At 38.4% G+C, this 24,232-nt stretch overlaps 1 protein-coding gene across 1 annotated transcript; it reads left to right on the top strand.

Moving 5' to 3' along the window:
- On the top strand, nucleotides 1-23,382 carry LOC121259869 (protein SPIRRIG). The gene is made up of 19 exons (XM_041161668.1): nucleotides 1-771; nucleotides 3,709-3,778; nucleotides 3,881-3,966; nucleotides 4,513-4,648; nucleotides 4,734-4,790; nucleotides 5,155-5,331; nucleotides 7,436-7,627; nucleotides 7,763-7,828; nucleotides 8,393-8,507; nucleotides 8,695-9,872; nucleotides 10,118-10,817; nucleotides 10,955-11,057; nucleotides 11,160-12,262; nucleotides 12,398-14,048; nucleotides 14,145-17,210; nucleotides 19,348-19,656; nucleotides 19,905-20,211; nucleotides 20,742-20,888; nucleotides 21,563-23,382. Exons 1-19 carry the CDS (start codon nucleotides 563-565, stop codon nucleotides 22,736-22,738), a joined length of 10,848 nt encoding a protein of 3,615 aa, XP_041017602.1. The 5' UTR covers nucleotides 1-562; the 3' UTR covers nucleotides 22,739-23,382.
- The last annotated feature ends 850 nt before the right edge of the window (nucleotides 23,383-24,232 follow it).

Here is a 24,232-nt window from a genome sequence, read left to right as displayed (position 1 = left end):
TATACATACATAGACATAATAAAGAGAGATATAGAGGTGAGTCAAGAGTCCTTTTTCTTTCCTTTTATTTTCTATAGATATCTGTTGGTCTATCTAATCTATATATCGTGGTTCGTTTCCTTATTTTTTTCTGCTCTCTCTCTCTTTCCATCCAAAGTCCGCTACGCCGCTTTCCGTTCATTTCTCCTTCTTTCTCGGATTCGGAAGAACGACCCAAAAAAGAAAGTAATCGGAAAAATTTGGGGAGATCACGATCACGCTTCCAAGGAAAACTTTAATTGAATTCGTAGATCTTGCTTCTGATGCTTCTGCTTTTGATTACCAGCTGGTTTCGATTGGTCGGCTGACTACATTTTCAGTTTCAGCTTAGACCTTTTATTTGTTGACATCTTTGCTTGTTTGTTTAATTGATTTGTGAGATTTTTTGGGGAGGGGAGGGGGGGTGGGTCTGATGAGATTTGGGGAAGATCCTCGTCGGTTATTGTAGGAGGAGGATCGGATCTGGGGATTTGAAAAAAAAAAAAAAGGGCGCTGTTGCGGCGGATGCGACTGAGGGCCGCACATGTTTCAGGGATCGAAACGCAAAACAATGAAATGGGGTACATTGATTAAGGACATTAAAGAGAAGGTTGGCCTTTCTCAATCTCCGTCTGCTTCCGCCACTGCAGCTTCTTCATCTTCTTCTTCTCCTTCTTCGGCTCCGTCATCGGCTCGCGATCACAATGCTCCTTCTTCAACTCGTTGGCAAGACTCCTCTTCATCTCCGGCGAGGTTCAATACTCCTCCCTTTTTCCCTCAATCCCTCTCTCTCTCAATTTGGTTATTGCTTTCAGTAGATGGAAATGATTATTTTAATTTGTATGAAATGGTGTGTGTGGTCAGTACTGCATTGGATTAATTACGCTGGTTTGTGGGTTTGGGATTGTACTGGGTTCGGGTCTAAATGCTGAATTGGGTAGTTTTATGGTGAGTTTTGTTGATGAGAGCAATTTGTGAGTTCGTAGGTTTAGTGGAGCTCTTTTCGAGTACTTTTTGAGGCTTCGTAAAGCGCAACAGATACATACATACGTACATATACATATACATATACATATACATATATATATATATATATATATATTCCATGGTGTCTTTGTAGTTCAACATAAGCTCTGTGGGTGCTGATGGTGTTCAATTGCGATGCGGCATTGAATTTTATGGTGCCCAAATGGTTCCTGTATGTAGGATTAGTATTTCTTAGGATTAAGATTAAAGGTTGCTGGTGGCTTCCTTTGCTGTCTTTTTTTTGGTTGATAAACATTGTCATCTCATTGATGTACTGGTAGATTGTGGTTGACAAGCACTGCCATATCATTGATGGTAGGTAACTATACATTCTTTAATTTCATCCTTTTAACTTCCAACTCAAGAAACTCCTGCTTCGTGTTCTCCAATTTTAAAGGCTAAAAAGGTTTTTATTTCAGCATCTCCTCTTAGGTTTCTTCCTCCTGTGCTAGAGATGAAATTGTTATCTTGTTGCTCTTTACAACTTTCTAAAATGTAAACAAAATCTGCATTTCATTAAAGATATAAACCAATCAAATATCAAGCAACAATGTCCTATTGAACCTCGTCGGAGATGAAGAGGAGTATGCTTTCCCCAGGTGTAAAGTTCAAATCCCCTTGAGTGCAAACAATCTATAGGGACCATTGGACTGAGGGATTTTCCTCTTGAATTACTCGAGGTGTACTTGCAGGAAACTCCTTGCTGAGGGTCTGTGTACCCCCGAGATTAGTCGGGACGCTATTTCCGGACACCTAGTGCCAATAAAAAAAAATGTCCTATACTGCACACTAGATTGATTATTTTTGTACGTAGTTTATACTTATCAAAAAAAAATTTTGTACATAGTTTATAAAAATAAATAGATTTTTAGGTTAAATATGTTGAATATTTTATCAATTTACAAACTATATGAAGATGACTTTGTAATTTTAATGGGCCCAATTTATTTATTTCAATGGGCTCCTACGAGCCCCCTAGTTTCGTGTCTGTCTCATGCCCTCCAGTCATCTAACGGTCATGATTTCTTTTGGGTATCTCATGGTTAGGGATCAATGGTGTCTCTTTTCTTGAATGATTCTCTTTTCTATATGTTGGCTCCGATTAGACATTAACCATTGATCACCATTGCTTGGGATCACTTGTCGACAATTGATAACATTTCAACTCATCCCCTTGAATTGTGTTGCTTGAGTTTGGGGGTGATTTAGCCAAAAAGAAATGCATTCCATCCTAGAAAAATCATTTCATTAACCACTATCAATTTACTTCAGGAAAATTCCTGCACCATATGTGTCTAGGGTGGCTTATTATCGGGTTTAGCGTAACTATTTCACTGTCTACATATCTGATGGCAGTGGATATTATCATATTTCTTATTAAAACATATAATCAGAAACTTATTGTTGTCCACTTGTTCATATTACTGTCTATCAATTACATGGTCAACTGTTTTGATTTCAATTATATGGTTAACCTTTTTTTTGATAAGTAAACGGTAGTATTAATAAGGATAGGCAAAGCCCAAGTACACAAGATGTTATACAAGAGATAGAACCTGTCTAGTTCGTAATATTGGAAACAAGAAAGTCATGCAAATTTAGGCCATTAAAGTCTACAGCTATAGCCCAAAGGATTAAAGTACAGAAAAATGAAGATCGAAGCTCCTCTAAAGACCGCTCCTTATCTTCAAATGTCCTCTCATTACGTTTTTGCCATATGCACCACATAATGCAAATGGAGACCATCTTCCACACCGCTTTAATTTGTGGAGCGCCATCCGGAGTTGTCCAGCTGGCCAATAACTCAACCACTGTAGCAGGCTTTTGGCTGCTACAAGACTTTTGGCTGTCTATTCTGTTGTTTTTATCTTCTTGCTGTTAGATTTTGTCCATTCTTCAAGCCGCTTAAAGTATGGATTGAGTGAAGCAAAAGTTGGTCTAAGATACATATATTCCCTAATATTTTTGGATGGCCTATTACTTGCCAATTTATTTCTGGTGGCCTATTGTTTGTAAATCTACGTATGGAGTTTTGAGGACTGCAAAAGATTGGTGCAGGGTTGAAGTCTTCTGTTCTTAACATCATGTATTGCTGGAGAAAGTCCTATTATGGTGCCTCTTTTGATTTCTAATTTTCAGGATTTTGTAGCCTCTTTTCCCTTATGTTTTTTTGAGTGGATTCATGTATACTTCCTGTGTACTGGGTTAACATTCCTTTCCATCCTTAGAAAAAATTGTATATCTACTATCAAACTGAAAAATGAGTTTTTCACATTTGAAAGCAGAGGCAAACATAATATCTTCGATACTCTTTTTATTTATTTATTTATTTTTTGATGTTGGGGAACCTCTCCAAGGCAAGACCCTTCAGACCCACCTCTGCAGAGTAAACCCTGGTTCCGTGCACCGCACCCTCGAAAGTTTCCCTATATGGAACTGGTTAAATCGCTGGCTTTTTACTAGGGGGTGTGGCCCCAAAGGATTGTTTGCACCCATGAGGTGTTGAAGCTTGGACTTTGAAGGGAGTGATACCCCAAGACCAGGGTCTTCAACACTTGGGCAACCCCTTGGGGTTTATCTTAGATACTCTTTTTGATTGCTTTCTATATTCATGACTGCTGTTAACAACTTTCTTCTTCTTCTTCTTCTTTTCTGTGAAAGCAGAGACAAACATGAATTGGAATTGGATTTCAAGAGATATTGGGAAGAGTTTAGGTCATCCAGCTTGGAAAAGGTTCTTACTTGTTTGTCATTCTACTACTCTACTGTCTACCATCTAACTTTTTGTACTTTGAACCGATATCATTTATTAATGGCATCTTCATTATCCATGCAGGAGAAAGAAGCGGCCTTGAATTTGACTGTAGATGTTTTTTGTAGATTAGTGAAGCAGCATACTAATGTAGCTCAGTTACTTACCATGTATGCACACAGTTCCTCCTTATTGACTTTTCTGAATTGAATTGAGAATTATTTCAATGCAATATTGTAGTTTAATAAGATGGTCATTGTTATATGCTTGTTTCACTTTGTAGTATAAGTACTGGATAATTTCTTAGTTTTTCTATCAACAAGAAAGTTTAGATTGTTGATTGATAAGTATCTGTGACACGTGTTCATGTTTTATATGTGCCGTATGGTATTTGGTGCATGTTTAAGGTAATTTCCCTTATTTGGTGCTAATAGCATGGTTTGTCTTTCATCAGATCTAGTCATAGCAGTCTATATGGTTGATATGCATACTTGTTTTACCAATAAAAATTATACAAATTCTTATTGATTCTACAATGAATTATGGTTTCATTCCGTGGAATATAGTCTTTACTTCAGAGAGTTCATGTGAACAATGGATATGATAGCTTGTTTTCCAGTAAATGAACAAATTTGGGGCTCTCTGTGCTGAATATTTACAACCTGTTTGATGATTTTGACCTCATGGATTGATTTCAAAGTTTGAATGAATCACAGGTTAGTTGAAACACACATTTTCTCTTTTGTTGTGGGGAGAGCATTTGTAGCCGATGTTGAGAAGTTAAAAATCAGCAGCAAAACAAGGTCTTTGGATGTAGTTAAAGTATTAAAGTTTTTCTCAGAAGGCACAAAGGTTTGTCTTATGTCTGTCTCCGAATGCTGATCGTTTTTCTCTGTGATTGCTTTTTTGAACTCATGTTATGCATACTTCTCTGCAGGATGGAATCAGTCATGGTTCAAATTTGTTAACGGCAGTTGAGATCCTTGTATCTGGGGTAGATTTCCGTAATCTTCAGTATATTTAATAGAATCATTAGTCTTGAGGCTTAATTTTTGTTTTGTGTCTTACATCTTTATTTGAAACAATCTCTGTGTTCTGTCATGTTAGATATTGGTAGTCTGCAATGATTTTGTCTTAGTCCTCCAATTGAAAATTGCAGTGATTAGCTGAAAGTAACAGGGTTGGTCTTGAGTAAATGAGTACTGTACTGCAACTCTAGATGATGCATTGTACAGTATATGAGGTGGCTAAAAAATGATGGCGTGTGAAATGCAGAGATGTGCATGTGACTAATCTTGCCTGTATAATGCATATACATTCCCATTTGTTAAGGTTTTTGTACATTTTCATCGTTGCAGCCTGTTGATAAGCAATCTCTCCTTGATTCGGGCATATTGTGTTGTCTCATTTATATTCTCAATGCCCTTCTGGATCCTTATGAGACTGGTCAAAGGGAAAAAGCATCTGATCACGAGGTACCATTGCAAGCAGAAAAAGATTGTAATGATGGTGTTGGGCAAATTCGCCGTCTTGAGGTCTAACTCTTCTCTCTCTCTCTAACACACACACATCTATACATAACATGTTTTTTTTTGCTTAGAAAAACCAAAATGATATTGGTGAATTGAGGATCATGATCAATCATCCCATGAATCTCATTAAATATGCAAAGTTTACTTTTATTTTTTAATTTTTATTGATAAACAAAATTTTATTGAGCATAAAATAGACAAAGGCCCGAGTATACGGGACATATACAAGAGCGTCACCCATGCATGCTAAATATGTAAAGTTTACTAAAATGCTCATTACAACAAGTTTAGACTTTCCACTTGAAGTTTCATTTTTATTATTTTTATAACAATATTGTATTATGTTTTGGGCCTTTCTTAAGTCTTGCCCATAGATATGCATACATTTACATGCATACTTACACACAGATTGTTGGCACGATTGCTTTGAAGGGAACCTAGTGGACCTTTGGAACTTTACCTCAGTCTTGCCATATAGATTTATACACACAAATTATGTATAACATATTTTTCATTGGTTTCTTTGTGCTTTTATTGGATTAAGCAGGATTTATTTTGGAAGGAGAAACCTTTTAAGTTCTTATTGAGTAGATGGTCATTCACTGTTTTTTGATTTTATCTTTAGTAATGGTTATAGAGCTCCAACCTAGTTATGATGTCTCTGAACTATGTTGGTGCATGAAATGATCTTGAAACAATATGAATTGGTCATGATTGGCACCTGACTTGTTGACATTCATGTGAGGAAAAAAGGTCACATTTAATACCTACGTTTTAGCAATCAGTATTTTTGATTGATTAGGTGACTTATGTTGTGCTCCTAAATTATAACGGGCTGCTGCATAACTAGGTGTTTTTTAAAGTGAACTAGTGCATGACTAAATTCATTAGATATCTAGGACTTGGTCTGTCCTAATTACTGTGAGTGCACGAATTGTAACATAATTTATACTCAAACATGATTTTCTACCTAATTATATTTTTCTTCTTGAAAATTTAGTAGCTGAAAAAAGAGACTTTTATTGATCTGGGGATGTGCAATGATATATCACCAATTTGTATCGTTTTGTTTCTATATCAACTTAGTGTCTATTATTTGCTGCCCTTATTATTATTATAATATGGCTGTATGATCAAATCACCTTTTTATTTCGGCAATGAGATGCACTGGAAAAATGTAAAAGCTCAATTGGTGACATATAGCTTTTCTAAAAATGAAGTGGAGCTAAAGTTATTATTTTTTAAACTTAAGCTGTGTTTATTTTGATGCAAAATGTTTTCAGCAAACAATTTCCCCATCTTCTGATCTTTGGTGCAGACGGAAATTGCTTCCCTCCCTATGGTGCCAACTTCGTTGCTGACTCTGAAATCATTTTCTGGCTTTGCCTCCCACCCATTGCCCATGCCCATGCCCATTCCCCTGCCACCTCAACCCTATGCTTCAGTGACACCCACCAGCAGCCCGAAACCCCTTCCCAACTCCCCCTTCTTCCCTTCAAAATCGCCACCCTCAGAAACTCTCCTCCTGGTCTAGTTGTAGGATGCAAATGGTTTCTATGCCAACCAAGTACCTGAAAACAATTTTCTCAACATTAATTTTTGGACCCACTGAACCATATAAATTTATGGTTGCTGAAAATATTTTTGAAGCTGAATATTTTCCTATTTTCTCCATTTTATGTTGAAATTGAGGAAGCCTTAGTACCTGAGTTGATTTGTGTCTTTGAGTGCTTGCCGAGCCTAGAATCCTTGCTGGAAGTTCACTTCTAGTGGAACGTCTCAAATCAAATCAAATCTTTATATATATATTTATATATTTTACTGCTAAAGATCTTACACTCTTTGGTTTGATTAGCAAACTTTTAGTTCTTTTACTGCTTTCATGTTACTATTTATCCCTTGCAAGTGGCCTTAGTCCAAACCTATTAAGCATAAACTTTATTAATTGCTGAATAACTAGGACCTTGCCAAAGATAGCAATCATGCACCTTGGTTCTTTTACCTTTAATTTTGATTCAATTTTGCTGTATTAGTGATGACTTTTATCCATGACAAACTTGTGATGGTAACATCTAGTACAGAAGTTTACTACTGCATATCCATGCAGGTAGAGGGAAGTATTGTGCATATTATGAAAGCATTGGCCTACCATCCTACAGCAGCACAGAGTTTGATTGAAGATGATTCACTTCAGTTGCTCTTTCAGATGGTTGCCAATGGGTCTTTGATAGTCTTTGCTCGATACAAGGAAGGTCTTGTTCCTCTGCACAGCATACAGCTTCATAGACATGCTATGCAGGTAACTGAACAGTATGTGTCCTGCTCTATATTCAGTCAGAGTTTCATAAACAGTTTACAGGCACCAAACCTTGAAATCAGATTTATGACCTGATAATTAACTTATGTTATTGTTACTTTTCACCAATTGTAACAGATACTTGGTCTTCTATTGATGAATGACAATGGAAGCACAGCCAAATATATTCACAAGCATCATCTGGTATGCCATTAATGCTAATATTCTCGATGCATTTAAAGGATTGAAAAGCTTTGTGGGACTCTACTGAGCTTGTCTGTTCCACATTTTATACGAAATATCTTTTCCCATATTCTTTGAATAGTGTTGAGTCACGTGTACATTTTTTTCAGCATTACTGAGTGTTTTCATTTAGATGCGAAACTCCGCTAAATATACATTCGGCAGATTGTTTTACAGCATGTTACTTCTTTTTTTTGTTTTTGTTTTGTTTTGTTTTTTGTTTTTTGTTTTTGTGAAAGCAATGAGTTGACATCTTCAGCCTTACTCTAATATTATGTGGATCGGAAATTCTATTATATCCTTTTTAGTGTTTTCTGAAACTTTTTGGTTTATGATATTTTTTGCTAAATTCAATCTGTGCCTCATATAGTGGCTGTGCAATGGATCTGTAACTTACTTTTTCCTGTTACAAATTTTCTATTCTTCTTTCAACCAGGAATTTTATCTATTTCTTGTTAAGATTGATTGGCTTCTTCTCATCTTTACCAAATATTTCTCCTGCTCATATGCTGTTCCCATGTGCAGATAAAAGTTCTTTTAATGGCTGTGAAAGATTTCAATCCTGACAGTGGGGATTCTGCCTATACGATGGGCATTGTGGACTTGTTACTTGAATGTGTGGAATTGTCATATAAACCTGGTATTGTCACATTGTGTTTACCTTGTGGTATAAGAGCAATGATAAGGATTCCCATGATACATCAAGAATATTTTGGTCTTAATATCTGAGCTATTTTTTTGGCTGTTCTGGCATATATATAATTTTCACAGTATTATCTTTGTGCTGTCCTTTGTTGGTGCTGATTTGTTACAATTTTGATTTGTAGAGGCTGGTGGTGTCAGGCTAAGGGAGGATATACATAATGCCCATGGTTATCAGTTTCTTGTTCAGTTTGCCTTAACTCTTTCTAAAATGCCGGAAAGTCGGGCCAATCAGTCTATCTATTCCCAGTCTTCTGATCAAAATTGTGCTTCAGACAGTTCCCTTGCATTGGGTGAAGTAGAAAGACTAGGTTCCACTGGAAAGGAGGATCCTTCGCCCCAACATCTTTCACTCACACTCTCCAGGTTGCTTGATGTTCTTGTTAATTTAGCTCAAACCGGCCCAAAGGAATTTACTGGATCTTCTGGCAGCAAAGGTTCAAAGCCTTCTCATAACAAGACAGGTGGCCATAGCAGAAGTCGCACATCATCTTCCGACCGCATTGCTAATGAAGTTTGGGACAAGGACAACGACAAAGTTAAAGACCTTGAAGCAGTGCAGATGTTGCAAGACATTTTCCTCAAAGCAGACAGCAGGGAATTGCAGTCAGAAGTGTTAAATAGAATGTTTAAAATATTCTCAAGTCATCTTGAAAACTACAAACTGTGTCAGCAGCTACGTACTGTTCCACTTTTTATTCTAAATATGGGTGGTTTTCCTCCATCTTTCCAAGAGATAATCTTGAAAATTCTTGAGTATGCTGTGACTGTTGTGAATTGCGTTCCTGAGCAAGAATTGCTTTCACTTTGCTGCTTATTGCAGCAACCAATAACATCAGAATTAAAGCAAACCATACTTGCTTTTTTCGTAAAGCTCTTATCCTTTGACCAGCAGTACAAAAAAGTCCTGCGGGAAGTTGGTGTGCTGGAAGTCCTGTTAGATGATCTGAAGCAGCACAAATATCTTTTGAGTCCAGAGCAACAAACTGGTAACCTTGATCACTTGGAGAGAAAATCCAGCTCTAGCAGCTTCAAGAAACATTTGGATGGTAGGGATGTCATTATTACTTCACCCAAGCTAATGGACTCTGGTTCTGGGAAGTTTCCTATTTTTGAAGTTGATGGTACAATTTCTGTTGCATGGGACTGTATGGTTAGTTTATTAAAGAAAGCTGAAGCGAGTCAAGTGTCATTTCGTTCAGCTAATGGTGTAACTACCATTCTTCCTTTTCTGGTGTCCAATATACATCGTCCAGGAGTTCTGAGGATTCTGTCCTGTTTGATAATTGAAGATGCAGCACAGGTGTGTGAACATCTTTATTTTACACTGTTATAGGTTGAGATTTGGATAGATTTACTCGGATTTTTACTTTATAAACCTGCTAAATTTTATTTTGATTATTATCTTTCTTCAATGAATGTGGTGGCTTCAAGAGGAACATTCAAATCATATAAGGTTGAATGTCATAGCAATCACTCATGCTGTTTGCGCTGTGCAGTTTTTATATACTCAATATCAAAGATTTACTAAATTCTCATTGTTACCAGGCTCATCCTGAAGAATTAGGTGCAATTGTTGAAATTCTGAAAAGTGGAATGGTCACCAGTGTTTCGGGATCTCAATACAGGCTTCATAATGATGCAAAATGTGACACCATGGGAGCCTTGTGGCGTATTCTGGGAGTAAATAATTCTGCTCAGAGGGTCTTTGGTGAAGCAACTGGGTTTTCCTTGCTGCTTACAACACTCCACAGTTTCCAAAGTGATGGAGAGCTCATAGATCAATCTGCTATAGAAGTTTATGTCAAGGTGTTCACATATTTGTTGCGGGTAATGACAGCTGGAGTTTCTGACAACGCTGTTAATAGAGGAAAGTTGCATGCAATTATATCATCCCAAACTTTCTTTGATCTGTTATCTGAGTCTGGCTTACTATGTGTGGAGTGTGAAAAGCAAGTCATACAGTTGTTGCTGGAACTTTCTCTTGAAGTAGTGCTTCCACCATTCTTGGCATCAGAGAATGCCACATCATCTGATGTGCTTGACAACAACTCATCTAGTTTTCTATTAACATTTCCGTCGGGTTCAGTTCATTATGATAAACAACGGGTGTATAATGCTGGTGCCATTAGAGTTCTTATCCGTTCGTTATTGCACTTTACTCCCAAGGTGCAGCTAGATGTGCTAAGCCTGGTTGAAAAGCTTGCTCGTGGTGGCTCCTTCAATCAGGAAACCATAACCTCCGTTGGTGAGAAATTGATTACTAGTGCCTTTTCCTTTTGGTTTCTTTTTGCTAAATTGATTATTAGTGCCTTTTCCTTTTGGTTTCTTTTTGCTTGAATAGTTACTAGTGTTCTTATCCTTTGCTTTATTTAATATATTTAGGTTGTGTTGAACTTTTATTGGAGACAATTCATCCCTTTCTTTTGGGCTCATCTCCATTGCTTTCTTATGCTTTGAAGATTGTGGAAGTTCTTGGGGCATATAGGTAAGAATACCGGTCAGGCCAAGAAACTTTTGCGTCTGTTGATCCCTGTTTGTATTATTTGACCTTAATTTTAAATAACTAGGCTTTTAATTTTGTTGATAGATTATCTGTGTCAGAACTTCGAATGCTTATTAGATATGTTCTACAAATGAGGCTGAAGAATTCTGGTCATGCACTTGTTGGCATGATGGAGAAATTGATTCTCATGGAAGATATGGCCTCAGAAAATGTTTCTCTTGCACCGTTTGTGGAGATGGACATGAGCAAGACTGGCCATGCTTCTGTTCAGGTTTCTCTGGGAGAAAGATCATGGCCGCCAGCTGCTGGTTATTCCTTTGTTTGTTGGTTTCAGTTTCGAAATTTTTTGAAATCACCAGTAAAGGAAACAGAACCTTCCAGAAAGACGAGAGCTGGCTCTACTGCACAGCAACTTGAGCAGCATATTCTGCGTATATTTTCTGTTGGTGCAGCTAATAATGAAAGCACATTCTATGCCGAGCTTTATCTGAAGGAAGATGGTGTTCTAACGCTTGCAACCAGCAACTCCTGCTCCTTATCGTTTTCTGGATTAGAACTCGAGGAAGGCAGGTGGCATCACCTTGCAGTTGTTCATAACAAACCAAATGCTCTTGCTGGGCTATTCCAAGCTAGTGTTGCTTATGTGTATCTCAATGGAAAGCTGAGGCACACAGGAAAACTTGGATACTCTCCATCTCCAGTTGGGAAACCTTTGCAGGTAACCATTGGGACTCCGGTTAATTGTGCAAGAGTTAGTGACTTGACTTGGAAACTCCGCTCATGCTATCTTTTTGAGGAGGTGCTCACACCTGGTTGTATTTGTTTCATGTATATTCTTGGTAGAGGATATAGAGGGCTCTTCCAAGACACAGATCTTCTGCAATTTGTCCCTAACCAGGCTTGTGGCGGCGGTAGTATGGCCATCTTAGATTCATTAGAGGCTGACTTGACTTTGGCTTCAAATATGCAGAGGCTTGACAGTGCTAGCAAGCTAGGAGAGTCCAAAGCAGATGGCAGTGGAATTGTTTGGGATTTGGAGAGGATAGGAAACCTCGCTTTACAGCTTTCTGGAAAGAAACTCATATTTGCATTTGATGGGACTTGTACAGAATCTATTCGAGCATCAGGGACCATGTCAATGCTCAATCTAGTGGATCCTATGTCAGCAGCTGCTTCTCCGATTGGGGGTATGTGACTTCCACACATCAAATTATTGGCATCATATTTAAGGAATGCAAGTGGAGTCTGATGTGTATTTGAATTTGTTTATTTATTTTGGTTTTTTTTTCTCCCCTCATTTATTTTTAATTCTGATTATGTAGGTATACCACGGTTTGGACGTTTTCATGGGAATATCTATGTCTGTAGACAATGTCTGATTGGTGATACCATCCACCCAATTGGCGGGATGACTGTTGTCTTGGCTCTTATTGAAGCTTCTGAAACGAGGGATATGCTGCACATGGCCCTTACATTACTTGCTTGTGCACTTCATCAGAATCCTCAAAATGTAAGAGACATGCAAACATACAGGGGGTACCATTTGCTTGCACTCTTTCTACGTCGCAGAATGTCATTATTTGACATGCAATCTCTTGAGATATTCTTCCAGATTGCTGCATGCGAGGCTTCATTTTCTGAACCAAAAAAGTTAGATTTTCCTCAGACTACTTTGTCACCTCCTGCAAGTGTTCAGGAAAACAGTTTTGAGGATCTTAATTTGTCAAAGTTCCGTGATGAAACTTCTTCAGTTGGATCTCACGGAGATATGGATGATTTTTCTGCACAGAAAGATTCATTTAGTCATATTTCAGAGCTAGAAAATTCTGATATGCCTGCTGAAACTTCAAATTGCATTGTCTTGTCAAATGCAGATATGGTTGAGCATGTCTTGTTGGATTGGACATTGTGGGTAACAGCCTCGGTTTCAATTCAGATTGCACTCTTGGGATTTCTTGAGCATCTAGTTTCTATGCACTGGTACAGGAATCATAATCTCACTGTTCTGCGTCGAATTAACCTTGTTCAACATTTACTCGTGACTCTACAGAGGGGTGACGTCGAAGTTCCTGTTTTGGAGAAGTTGGTTGTATTGCTTGGGGTCATTTTGGAAGATGGGTTTCTGGCTTCCGAACTGGAGCTTGTGGTTAGGTTTGTGATTATGACATTTGATCCACCTGAGCTCACACCACGTCGTCCAATCTTGCGAGAGTCTATGGGAAAGCATGTCATAGTGAGAAATATGTTGCTGGAAATGCTTATTGATTTACAAGTAACCATTAAATTGGAAGAGTTGCTTGAGCAGTGGCATAAGATTGTTTCATCCAAATTAATTACATATTTTCTTGATGAAGCTGTTCACCCTACTAGTATGAGATGGATAATGACTCTTCTTGGGGTTTGTCTTACTTCTTCTCCTACATTTTCTCTAAAATTTCGCACAAGTGGTGGCTACCAAGGTTTGGCGCGAGTGCTCACAAGCTTTTATGATTCCCCAGATATATATTACATTTTGTTCTGTCTGATATTTGGAAAGCCAGTTTATCCCAGGTTACCTGAAGTCCGCATGCTAGACTTTCATGCCCTTATGCCTAGTGATGGGCGCTATGTGGAACTAAAATTTGTGGAATTGTTGGAATCTGTGATTGGTATGGCGAAATCTACATTTGATAGGTTGAGCATGCAGTCAATGCTGGCCCACCAAACTGGTAATCTTTCCCAGGTTGGTGCTGGCCTTGTGGCAGAGCTTGTGGAAGAAAATGCAGACATGGCTGGAGAGCTGCAGGGCGAAGCGCTAATGCATAAGACATATGCAGCACGTTTAATGGGTGGGGAAGCATCTGCCCCTGTGGCAGCAACTTCAGTCCTTAGATTCATGGTTGATCTGGCAAAAATGTGCCCTCCTTTCTGTGCTGTTTGCAGACGGGCAGAATTTCTTGAAAGCTGTATTGACCTTTATTTTTCATGTGTTAGGTTAGACATGAAGTTATTCCTTATTTTGATTTAATTTCCCAACTCAAAAAATTATTTTTTCTTGTTTTTCTGAACTAATAGTTTTGTTTCTTATAGGTCTGCTTATGCAGTGAAGATGGCAAAAGAACTCTCTATAAAGACGGAAGATAAAAATCTAAATGATTGTGATGATACTAGTAGCTCACAGAATACATTCTCTAGCATGCCGCATGAACAGGAGCAGTCTACCAAAACTTCCATTAGCATTGGAAGCTTCCCTCAAGCGCAGGTGAGTACAAGTTCTGAAGATATGGCTATTCTGCCAAACCATGATGCCAGTGATAAAGCTGAGGTCAATGATTCTATGACCCAGCAGGATTTGAACAATTCAGTCCAAGAAGATGTCCAAACAGCTCAGCGCTTAGATGGTGATAATGTTGATCAAGTATCTGCTACCTCAAGCATAAATGGATTTAGCTTCCGTGATGTTAAAGGCGCTCTTGATCCCATTCAACCAACAGATTCTCAGAGTTCTACATCTCTTACCATGCTTGATTCTCCCATTTTCTCAGAAAAATCTAATTCTCGACTTCCAGTGACACCTTCATCATCTCCAGTGCTTGCATTGACATCTTGGCTGGGAAGTGCAAGCCATAATGAATCCAGAGCTGCCTTAGTTGCCACTCCTTCCATGGAGTCCTCTGTGTCCACTAGTGAATATGATCCATCTTCAGACTTTAAGTCTAGTTCTCAAGGACCATCTTCCACAAATACCTTCTTTTCTGTCAGTCCAAGCCTTCTTCATGAAATTGATGATTCTGGATATGGTGGTGGTCCTTGTTCTGCTGGAGCAACTGCTGTCTTAGACTTCATGGCAGAAGTTCTTTCTGATATTATGACAGAGCAAATTAAAGCCTCACTGGTCATAGAAGGCATCTTGGAAAGTGTTCCTCTATATGTTGACACAGAATCTGTGTTAGTTTTCCAGGGTTTGTGCCTTAGTAGACTGATGAACTTCCTTGAAAGGCGTCTCTTGCGTGATGATGAGGAAAATCAGAAAAAGCTGGACAAGAATCGCTGGTCTTTGAACTTAGATGCATTATGCTGGATGATAGTGGATCGTGTATATATGGGTGCTTTTCCTCAGCCTGCTGGTGTGCTAAAAACTCTGGAGTTCTTGTTATCTATGTTGCAATTGGCAAACAAGGACGGACGAATTGAAGAAGTAGCTCCAACTGGAAAGGGTCTTTTATCGATTGCAAGAGGAAGCAGACAACTTGATGCTTATATTCATTCAATTCTTAAAAATACAAATCGTATGATATTGTATTGTTTCGTCCCATCTTTCTTGGTCACCATTGGGGAAGATGATCTTCTTTCACGCTTAAGTTTGCTAATTGAACCTAAGAAGAGATTATCCCCAAACTATTCACCAGATGATTCTGGAACAGATATCTGCACTGTCTTGCAGTTATTAGTTGCTCACAGAAGAGTTATATTCTGTCCCAGTAATATTGACACTGATCTAAATTGCTGTCTTTGTGTCAATTTAATATCTCTTCTCCATGACCAAAGGCGAAATGTACAGAATTTGGCAGTTGATATTATCAAGTATCTCCTGGTGCATCGCAGGGTTGCACTAGAAGACCTTCTTGTCTCTAAACCAAACCAGGGACAGCACCTGGATGTACTACATGATGGGTTTGACAAATTATTGACTGGAAGTTTACCTGCTTTCTTTGAGTGGATTCAAAGAAGTGAACAGATTGTGAATAAAGTATTGGAGCAATGTGCTGCAATTATGTGGGTGCAGTATATTGCAGGATCAGCAAAATTTCCTGGGGTGAGAATAAAAGGCATGGAAGGTCGTCGTAAGAGGGAAATAGGAAGAAGATCACGAGAAACTTCAAAATTAGACCTAAAACACTGGGAACAGGTAAACGAACGGAGATATGCACTGGAATTGGTTCGTGATGCAATGTCTACTGAGCTGAGAGTTGTCCGTCAAGATAAATATGGGTGGATTCTACATGCTGAGAGTGAGTGGCAAACCCTACTCCAACAACTTGTTCATGAGCGTGGAATATTCCCAATGCGTAAATCATCTATGACTGAAGAGCCTGGATGTCAGCTTTGTCCCATTGAGGGTCCATATAGAATGCGCAAAAAGCTTGAGCGCTGCAAATTGAAAATTGATACCATCCAAAATGTTCTTGATGGACAGTTTGAAGTAAGGGAAGTAGAGCTGTCCAAAGCAAAAAATGAGAATGGACCTGATGCTTCTGATACTGATTCAGAGTCACGCTTCCCTCTTCTGACCGATAGTATCAAACAGAATGGTGTTGGTGCTGAACTGTATGATCAGTCATCTTTTTTTAAAGAATTGGATAATTTGAAAGATGAAGCTTCTGTTAGGAATGGATGGAGTGATGACAGAGCCAGTAGTATAAATGAAGCAAGCCTTCATTCTGCCCTTGAGTTTGCTGCCAAGACAAGCACAGTTTCTATCCCAGTAGCGGAGAGCATTCATGAAAGATCTGAACTAGAATCTCCAAGGCAATCTTCTTCTGTGAGAATAGATGACATCAAAATTTCAGAAGATAAACCAGATAAGGAACTGAGTGATAATGGAGAATACTTGATCAGACCTTATCTGGAACCTCTTGAAAAGATACGATTCAGATATAACTGTGAACGGGTTGTAGGTCTTGACAAACATGATGGTATATTTCTAATAGGAGAATTCTGTTTGTATGTAATTGAGAATTTTTATATTGATGACTCTGGACGTATTTGCGAGAAGGAATATGAAGATGAACTATCTGTTATTGATCAAGCTTTGGGTGTAAAGAAGGATGTTACTGGCAGTATGGATTTCCAGTCCAAATCAACTTCATCTTGCAGCTCAACGGTTAAGTCATGTGTTGGGGGAAGGGCATGGGCATATAGTGGTGGTGCATGGGGAAAGGAGAAAGCATGTACTAGCGGTAATCTACCTCACCTTTGGCGTATGTGGAAGCTAAATAGTGTTCATGAGCTTTTAAAGCGTGATTACCAGCTGCGTCCTGTTGCTATTGAGATATTTAGCATGGATGGATGTAATGATTTGCTGGTGTTCCACAAAAAAGAGAGAGAAGAAGTTTTCAAAAATCTAGTTGCCATGAATCTTCCTCGAAACAGCATGTATGAAATATGCTCCCTACTAACTCATTTGTTTCTCATTGTTCATTTCTTTTACATGGTACCTTATTATTTTTGCATGTTTGCCAAAAATCCTCCAGCCATTATTTTTTTATAAGAACAAAAATTTCATTATAAAGCGCAAGGCGGAATCTAAATACACAGGGAGTATACAATAGAGGCACCTATCTAGAAAGAGAAAATATATGCAATAAAATCATGGAAATTAAGCCCTGTTGAACTCTATTGAAGCTATCCAGAGGAATAGAGTATTGAAAGAGAAAGTCTTGGGCTCCATCGTTCATTCACAGTCCTTGGAACTTCTACCATTCGTTTCCCTCCAAATACGCCACATGAGGCAAGTAGGAACCAGTTTTCACACTGTTGCAATTTGTGGGCTACCACCTAATCTTCTACAAGAACCAAAAAGGTCCATTATTCTTCTAGACATGACCTAAGCATGTGGGTTTTGAACCCACCATCACCCAATGAGGCTTGAATCTCACGATTTTACCTTTCGCCTTGTTCTTGAAAGAGGAGAGAAAGTGCCATATGGGCTACCTGCTGTCAAATAATTGAAAGTTGGCTTCTTCGACATGCATATGCATATGCTTTTGCTAATATAATGTTTTATTAATGTTTAAACATATTGTGCTTACTTTGTTATATATGAATGTTTGTGCCTGAGCTGCTATTGAGTATCTTTTGCTGGTTTATTATAGCATTTAAACAAAACAACACAAAATATTGATATGATTGTATGTTTCTCCTTGTAACACTAATGCTATATGGCGTTATATGATGTCATGGTGTTATGTACCGCTATAGGCTAGTATATTGGTTTCCCACCAAGAGGCCATTGGTGAGGTGAGCTTGATTCCTGCTCTTCATTTAGGATTTAAGGAGTGTCTGGTATTCACATTGGTCCAAAGTTTATTGGCAGGGGATGTATTGTCCTCCTGCAATATTTTCACTATTGCCCTTGTGAATAAAAACTGAAACTGGACATCTTAGTGCCCCTTTTATCTGTGCAAACACACCATTTGATGTAATTTTGATGAAAGGAATGCATTCCTAATTATTTAACATTTTTTTAATTGTTTAAAGACATTATCAAGTATGATATGACCTAATTTGCCTCTTCTCCCCTTTCTTTTTTGTTGTGTCCCAGCCCTTTTCTTTTTCGATAGGTAAATAACGCCGGTACGGAACACCAAAATGGCACCACCCCATGTGTGCTTGATGTATACAGAAGAAGCCCCTAGCAAATAGAAAGTAGAACCAACTATTATTAAAAAATTTATATTAGCTATGGTTCAGAAAGGACATGGGAAGAATCAATCATTTACGATGGAACAGAGCCAAAATGTCTAAAGGGACACCTTGATTTTATGTATGGGTATCTATGTACCTATAAAAAAAGGTATAGGTATCTATGCACATGCAGTTTATCTACTATTCCTTTTGCCCCAGTGCTCCACATCATGCAAAATGTACTGCTGGCCAAGCTACACCACCTTTCCAGTTCCAATACTGCTCATTTCCAACTAACCGACAACTCCTTGCAGATCTTCACATTAAGCAGAAACCACAGAACTCTAGCTGTGCAACAATCTAAAATAAATAATCAACTGTTTCCCTAGCCTTGTTGCACCCAAGCACCCTATGGTGAGAAAACTGTCCGTTCCAACCAATTTTTCAGCCAAAAGAAATCTTCCAAAACCCCCACTGCAATGAAAAATGCCTCACTAAAGACAGACATGTATGCCAATATGCTTTATGATGATACTTGAGATATCTGCTGACTGTATTGATGGAAGTCTTGGTGATTTTTAATTTATTCTGAAATCACTCTCACTGCTGTAATAGTATTGTGCTTTTAAGCATGTATTGATGCAATCGAAATGAAGAGCTGAATCTACTTGAGTTCATGGATTGCAATTTTCCATGTACTACTAGGATCGAATTTTGTTTTTAGGGTTTTTGTTTAACTTCAATAAGCCTTCATGGTTTTTCTTTATTTTTTTATGCTTTGGTGATTTTATTACTTTGATGCTTACCATGCTTAGTTGCTTTTTCCTTATCTTGTGGATTCGTTGGTCATGGTTTGAACTTTGCAACCCTCTCCCTTGCTCGTCAGGTTGGACACAACCATTTCAGGATCAACAAAACAAGAAAGCAATGAGGGTAGCCGTCTTTTTAAAGTAATGGCAAAATCGTTTTCAAAAAGATGGCAAAATGGTGAAATCAGCAATTTTCAGTATCTCATGCATCTCAACACCTTGGCGGGACGTGGATACAGTGATCTTACCCAGTATCCAGTATTTCCATGGGTTCTTGCAGATTATGAGAGCGAAAATCTGGATTTTTCAGATCCAAAAACGTTTCGTAGGCTTGAAAAACCGATGGGTTGTCAGACACCTGAAGGAGAAGAGGAATTTAGGAAGAGGTTGGCATCTATCATATACCACTATGATTTTGTTCTCATTTACATTAGTTCTGTATTATTAATTAAATTAATTCTTAAAAATAATTCTTTTTTTTTGCAAATTTCTTTGCTTTATTGGGAATTCTATTGTCCGTAGCACATTGCTTTGGCATTTTTAGTTCTATTATGATGTGCTACAGCATTGTTTCCAATCACTTCTTTTGTTTTATCTTTTTTCTGTTATTGAGAATTTTCTTTTGCCACGTCAGATATGAGAGCTGGGATGATCCAGAGGTCCCAAAATTTCACTATGGTTCTCATTATTCTAGTGCTGGAACTGTTCTCTTCTATCTTCTACGCTTGCCTCCGTTCAGTGCAGAGAATCAAAAACTTCAGGGTGGCCAGTTTGATCATGCTGATCGTCTTTTCAATAGTGTTCGAGATACATGGTTAAGTGCAGCTGGAAAGGGCAATACATCAGATGTGAAGGAACTAATTCCAGAATTTTTCTACATGCCAGAGTTCCTCGAAAATCGATTCAATCTTGACTTGGGAGAGAAACAATCAGGAGAGAAGGTTTCAATTGTCAATATTTGATAAATCTTTGACAACTATAATTATTTGATTTATAATCTGCTGATTCAAAATGGACCCCACAATTTTCTTGGAGGTGCCAAAGTGCATATTTTATTTGTTGCATGGTTTATATGGAATATTTCAATTGTTGGCATCATGTAAATTTTGGAAGAGGCACCCTTGTCATCGTACTAATCAAGGGAACTTGGGCATGATTGGATCAGAAAATTTTTCAGTTTTTATGAAAATATTTTGAGATTTTTTTGGTTTGTGAGTGGTGGGGCCCATCAAAATATGTTTGCAAAGAAAATTTTTAGTATGTGTTATTTTGGTGCTTGTGTAAATGGTCGGTCTAAACATGTTTTTTTCCCTTTGGGTTTTTGTGAACGTGGTTTTGGGTTGTCTCAAAGATGTTTGGATTGGAAGTGAAAAAAGTCTGTAAAAAATAGATTTGAATCTAAATATGCTAGCCCACATGATGCGCTGCTTTGGAATGAATTTGATCATTATTGTTTCTTTTCTCTCTCTAGGTTGGTGATGTGTTCTTGCCTCCATGGGCCAACAGCAGTGCAAGGGAGTTTATCAGGAAGCACAGGGAAGCACTGGAATCTGATTATGTTTCAGAAAATTTGCATCATTGGATCGACCTTATCTTTGGATATAAACAGAGAGGAAAGGTGGGTAACCTGCACCTCAATTTTTGAAATCCTGAAAGTACGAATTATGCCTATTTAAATTTGAGTGTATGGGAGGTCCCAACTCATTGTAAACAAACTTTTACTTTCTGATCTTCTTTCAGCTAAATAATTAACCTGTTCTAATTGAGAATCTCTTATTTTTCCCCTTGTCTATATTCTTGTAGATGAAGTTTTCTCTTATTTCCCCCCTTCTCTATATTCTTCTTGATGAAGTTTATCTTTGTGCTTAAACTCAATTTTTAACTTCAGAAATCTTTTTCTTTGCTTACATTTTGTGTGAACCAAGCAGACAGTGAGTTAATTAGATGGAACCTTGATGAAGAATGGTTGAGTTCTAAACTGGCTTGACCTGCCACCACTCTTGGTTTGGTCCTGGGTTTTTTAACGTGCTATGAAATTTTGGTGGGTTGTCTTTTCACTTGAAGAAAGAGAAAGGGAAAGCAAGATGATCTTTTTCCTAAACTCTATTTTTCTATGAATTTCTGTTTATGATCTCTTAAGATCTTGTTAGGCAATGTGTAAGATGGTTGGAAATTAACTTCCTGCTCATCACATATGTTAACACCTATTTGACCCACATTTCCATGGTTATGCTATCTATTTTAGTTTTCCTTTTTGATCTGCTTCTAAAGTTTTCCTTGCATGATTTACAGGCAGCTGAAGAAGCTGTAAATGTTTTCTACCATTACACTTATGAAGGGAATGTGGACATAGACTCTGTTACAGATCCTGCCATGAAAGCCTCCATTCTGGCACAAATCAATCACTTTGGGCAGACACCAAAGCAACTATTCCCCAAACCCCATCCGAAGAGACGGGTTGACAGAAAGCTTCCTCATCCACTCAAGAATTCTGCCCATCTTGTTGCACATGAGATACGCAAGAGCTCATCTTCCATTACTCAGATTGTTGCTTTCCACGAGAAAATTCTTGTTGCGGGAAGGAATATTTTGCTTAAACCAAGAACATATACAAAATACGTTGCATGGGGTTTTGCGGACCGTAGCTTGAGATTTTTTACCTATGATCAGGACAGACTTCTCTCTACACACGAAAATCTTCATGGGGGCAACCAGATTCAGTGTGTCAGTGCTAGCCACGATGGTCAAATTTTGGTTACTGGGGCTGATGATGGGTTAGTTTCTGTATGGAGAATCACCAAGTATGGGCCTCGTGTCTTACGACGCTTACAGTTGGAGAAGGCTCTTTGTGCCCACACAGGCAAAATCACATGCCTTCATGTTAGCCAGCCGTACATGCTTATTGTTAGTGGCTCCGATGACTGCACTGTTATTATGTGGGATCTCAGCTCCTTGGTTTTTGTGAGGCAGCTCCCCGAGTTCCCCGCGCCGGTCTCAGCGATATATGTAAATGATTTGAGTGGGGAGATTGTGACAGCAGCAGGAATTCTGCTTGCCATTTGGAGCATCAACGGGGACTGCCTTGCAGTGGTTAACACATCCCAACTGCCCTCTGATTCTATTCTCTCAGTTACAAGTAGTACATGTTCTGATTGGCTAGACACGAACTGGTATGTGACTGGTCACCAGAGTGGATCTGTTAAGGTGTGGCAAATGGTTCACTGCTCTAACCAGGAGGTTTCCCAAAGCAAGTCAACTAGCAATGTGACGGGAGGGTTAAATCTGGGTGAAAAGGTGCCAGAGTACCGGTTGGTCTTGCACAAAGTGCTAAAGTTCCATAAGTATCCAGTTACTGCGCTTCATCTCACAAGTGACCTGAAGCAGTTACTGAGTGGGGATGCTGGTGGGCATTTGCTGTCATGGACGCTGCCAGATGATAGTTTGAGAGGAGCTTCTAATGAGGGGTGATGGATTCATGGTTGAATGTGATAACTTCAGTTCTTGGATAAGTAAAGAGTCCCCAAAAGATAAGAAGACTAGTTCACCCTTCTCTAGAAAAGAATGGACTATATCCATAATACTTGAGAAATAGGCACACGAAAGCTGGGCTGGCCTGGGATGGAAATTGCAGGCATAGGATTGACATAAGGTCGTGATATTTGTTGAAAACTTGAAAGCTCAACAAGCATGAGGCCTTTCAGAAATGCATGCGGCAAGTAGGTCACAGCTTCTGATTGAGAACAAAAGGTGGAGAATATGCTTTTGTGGTATTTTTGGGTGAATGAAGGATGATGCTTTTGGGCATTGCACCAGAATATCAAGTCTACTGGTCTCTTTTTGATGTAAATAGATGGACTAACCAAATAGTATATAATGAAATTGTATAGTGGAAAGTGCGCCTGGGAATGGCATGTTTGAAAACGATCGGCTTGGTATGAATGTGGGACTGTTAAATTGGTTGAGTGTAATCCTTTTGGCTAAAATTCTTTTGAATAGTGCTATAGTGCTGCCCATTGCTTCTTCTAAAATGTATCAAAGTTCTCTCTCTCTCTCTTTCTCTCTGTGACCTTGTTATTGGGGTTGGCCTATGTTCATTTAAAATGTCTCACCCATATTTTTGTATAGCTCTTAATTAGTTTTTTACAGCTGCAATTACACATTGTGATTTACCCCTTCCCCCAGTTTCCCCGAGTTCAATTACAGTCTAAATGTTTGGAAGCCCACCGGTTACTAAGCTTAGACAACAAGGCGGAGGCGAGTGGTTTCCTGGCGTCCAGTAGTGTAAACTTATTTGGCCACTACCAACACTAGTGGCTGAAGAGTCGCACAACTGGAAGGGTGAGTCCTCCAGACTTGCATTAAACAGGTGTCTTTCTCACCAACACAACCATTTCAAGTATAAAATATAGTGAAAACTATTGGACTTTCCTACCATTGTATTTCATATTGTAACGAGGAATACGATAAACAAAATCTTTTTGTACAACTTTTTGGTAACCTTGTTTTAAAATATAGTTTTTTTTTTTTTTTATAGAGTTGCAAGAATAGAATTTATTGGGTAATGATATTCTTACACTTTACTACTGTTTTACTACTTAATTATTTTTTTTCCTTTTGCTCTTTGAATTTGGATTAAAAATCTCAAAACATGATCTTGCATAATATAGAAGAAAATAAATCAATCAATTAACGTGACCATGTAATTTAATTAAAAATAAATTTAATTTTATAAAAAATTGACATTCTTTTATTTTTTGAATATGGACAGTTTGGAAGGCTTGCGGTTTTTGATGCTCTGTACATGGAGGGGCTTTCCGAGGGCTTGTTTTGATTTGCGCTGGTGTGGTGCGACCAGAGTGTATCAAGGTCGTGCGTTGGTGTGGTTCAATGACAGTGCATTACAGTGGAGGGCTGGGTGGAGTTTTTGACGTGGGTGTGGAGGTTTGGAGGGCGGTAGTGGCT

Source organism: Juglans microcarpa x Juglans regia, chromosome 4D (assembly GCF_004785595.1).
Source record: "Juglans microcarpa x Juglans regia isolate MS1-56 chromosome 4D, Jm3101_v1.0, whole genome shotgun sequence".
Lineage (NCBI taxonomy): Eukaryota > Viridiplantae > Streptophyta > Magnoliopsida > Fagales > Juglandaceae > Juglans > Juglans microcarpa x Juglans regia.
The sequence above is the reverse complement of the archived record's forward strand: the minus strand, read 5'-3'. Positions and strand labels throughout refer to the sequence as shown.

Coding starts and splice junctions, on each gene's coding strand:
- LOC121259869 (XM_041161668.1), top strand. CDS start 563: ATGTTTCAGGGATCGAAACGCAAAACAATGAAATGGGGTACATTGATT. Junction 19,657..19,904: donor GAAGAGGAATTTAGGAAGAG/GTTGGCATCTAT, acceptor TTGCCACGTCAG/ATATGAGAGCTGGGATGATC. Junction 20,212..20,741: donor AGAAACAATCAGGAGAGAAG/GTTTCAATTGTC, acceptor TTCTCTCTCTAG/GTTGGTGATGTGTTCTTGCC.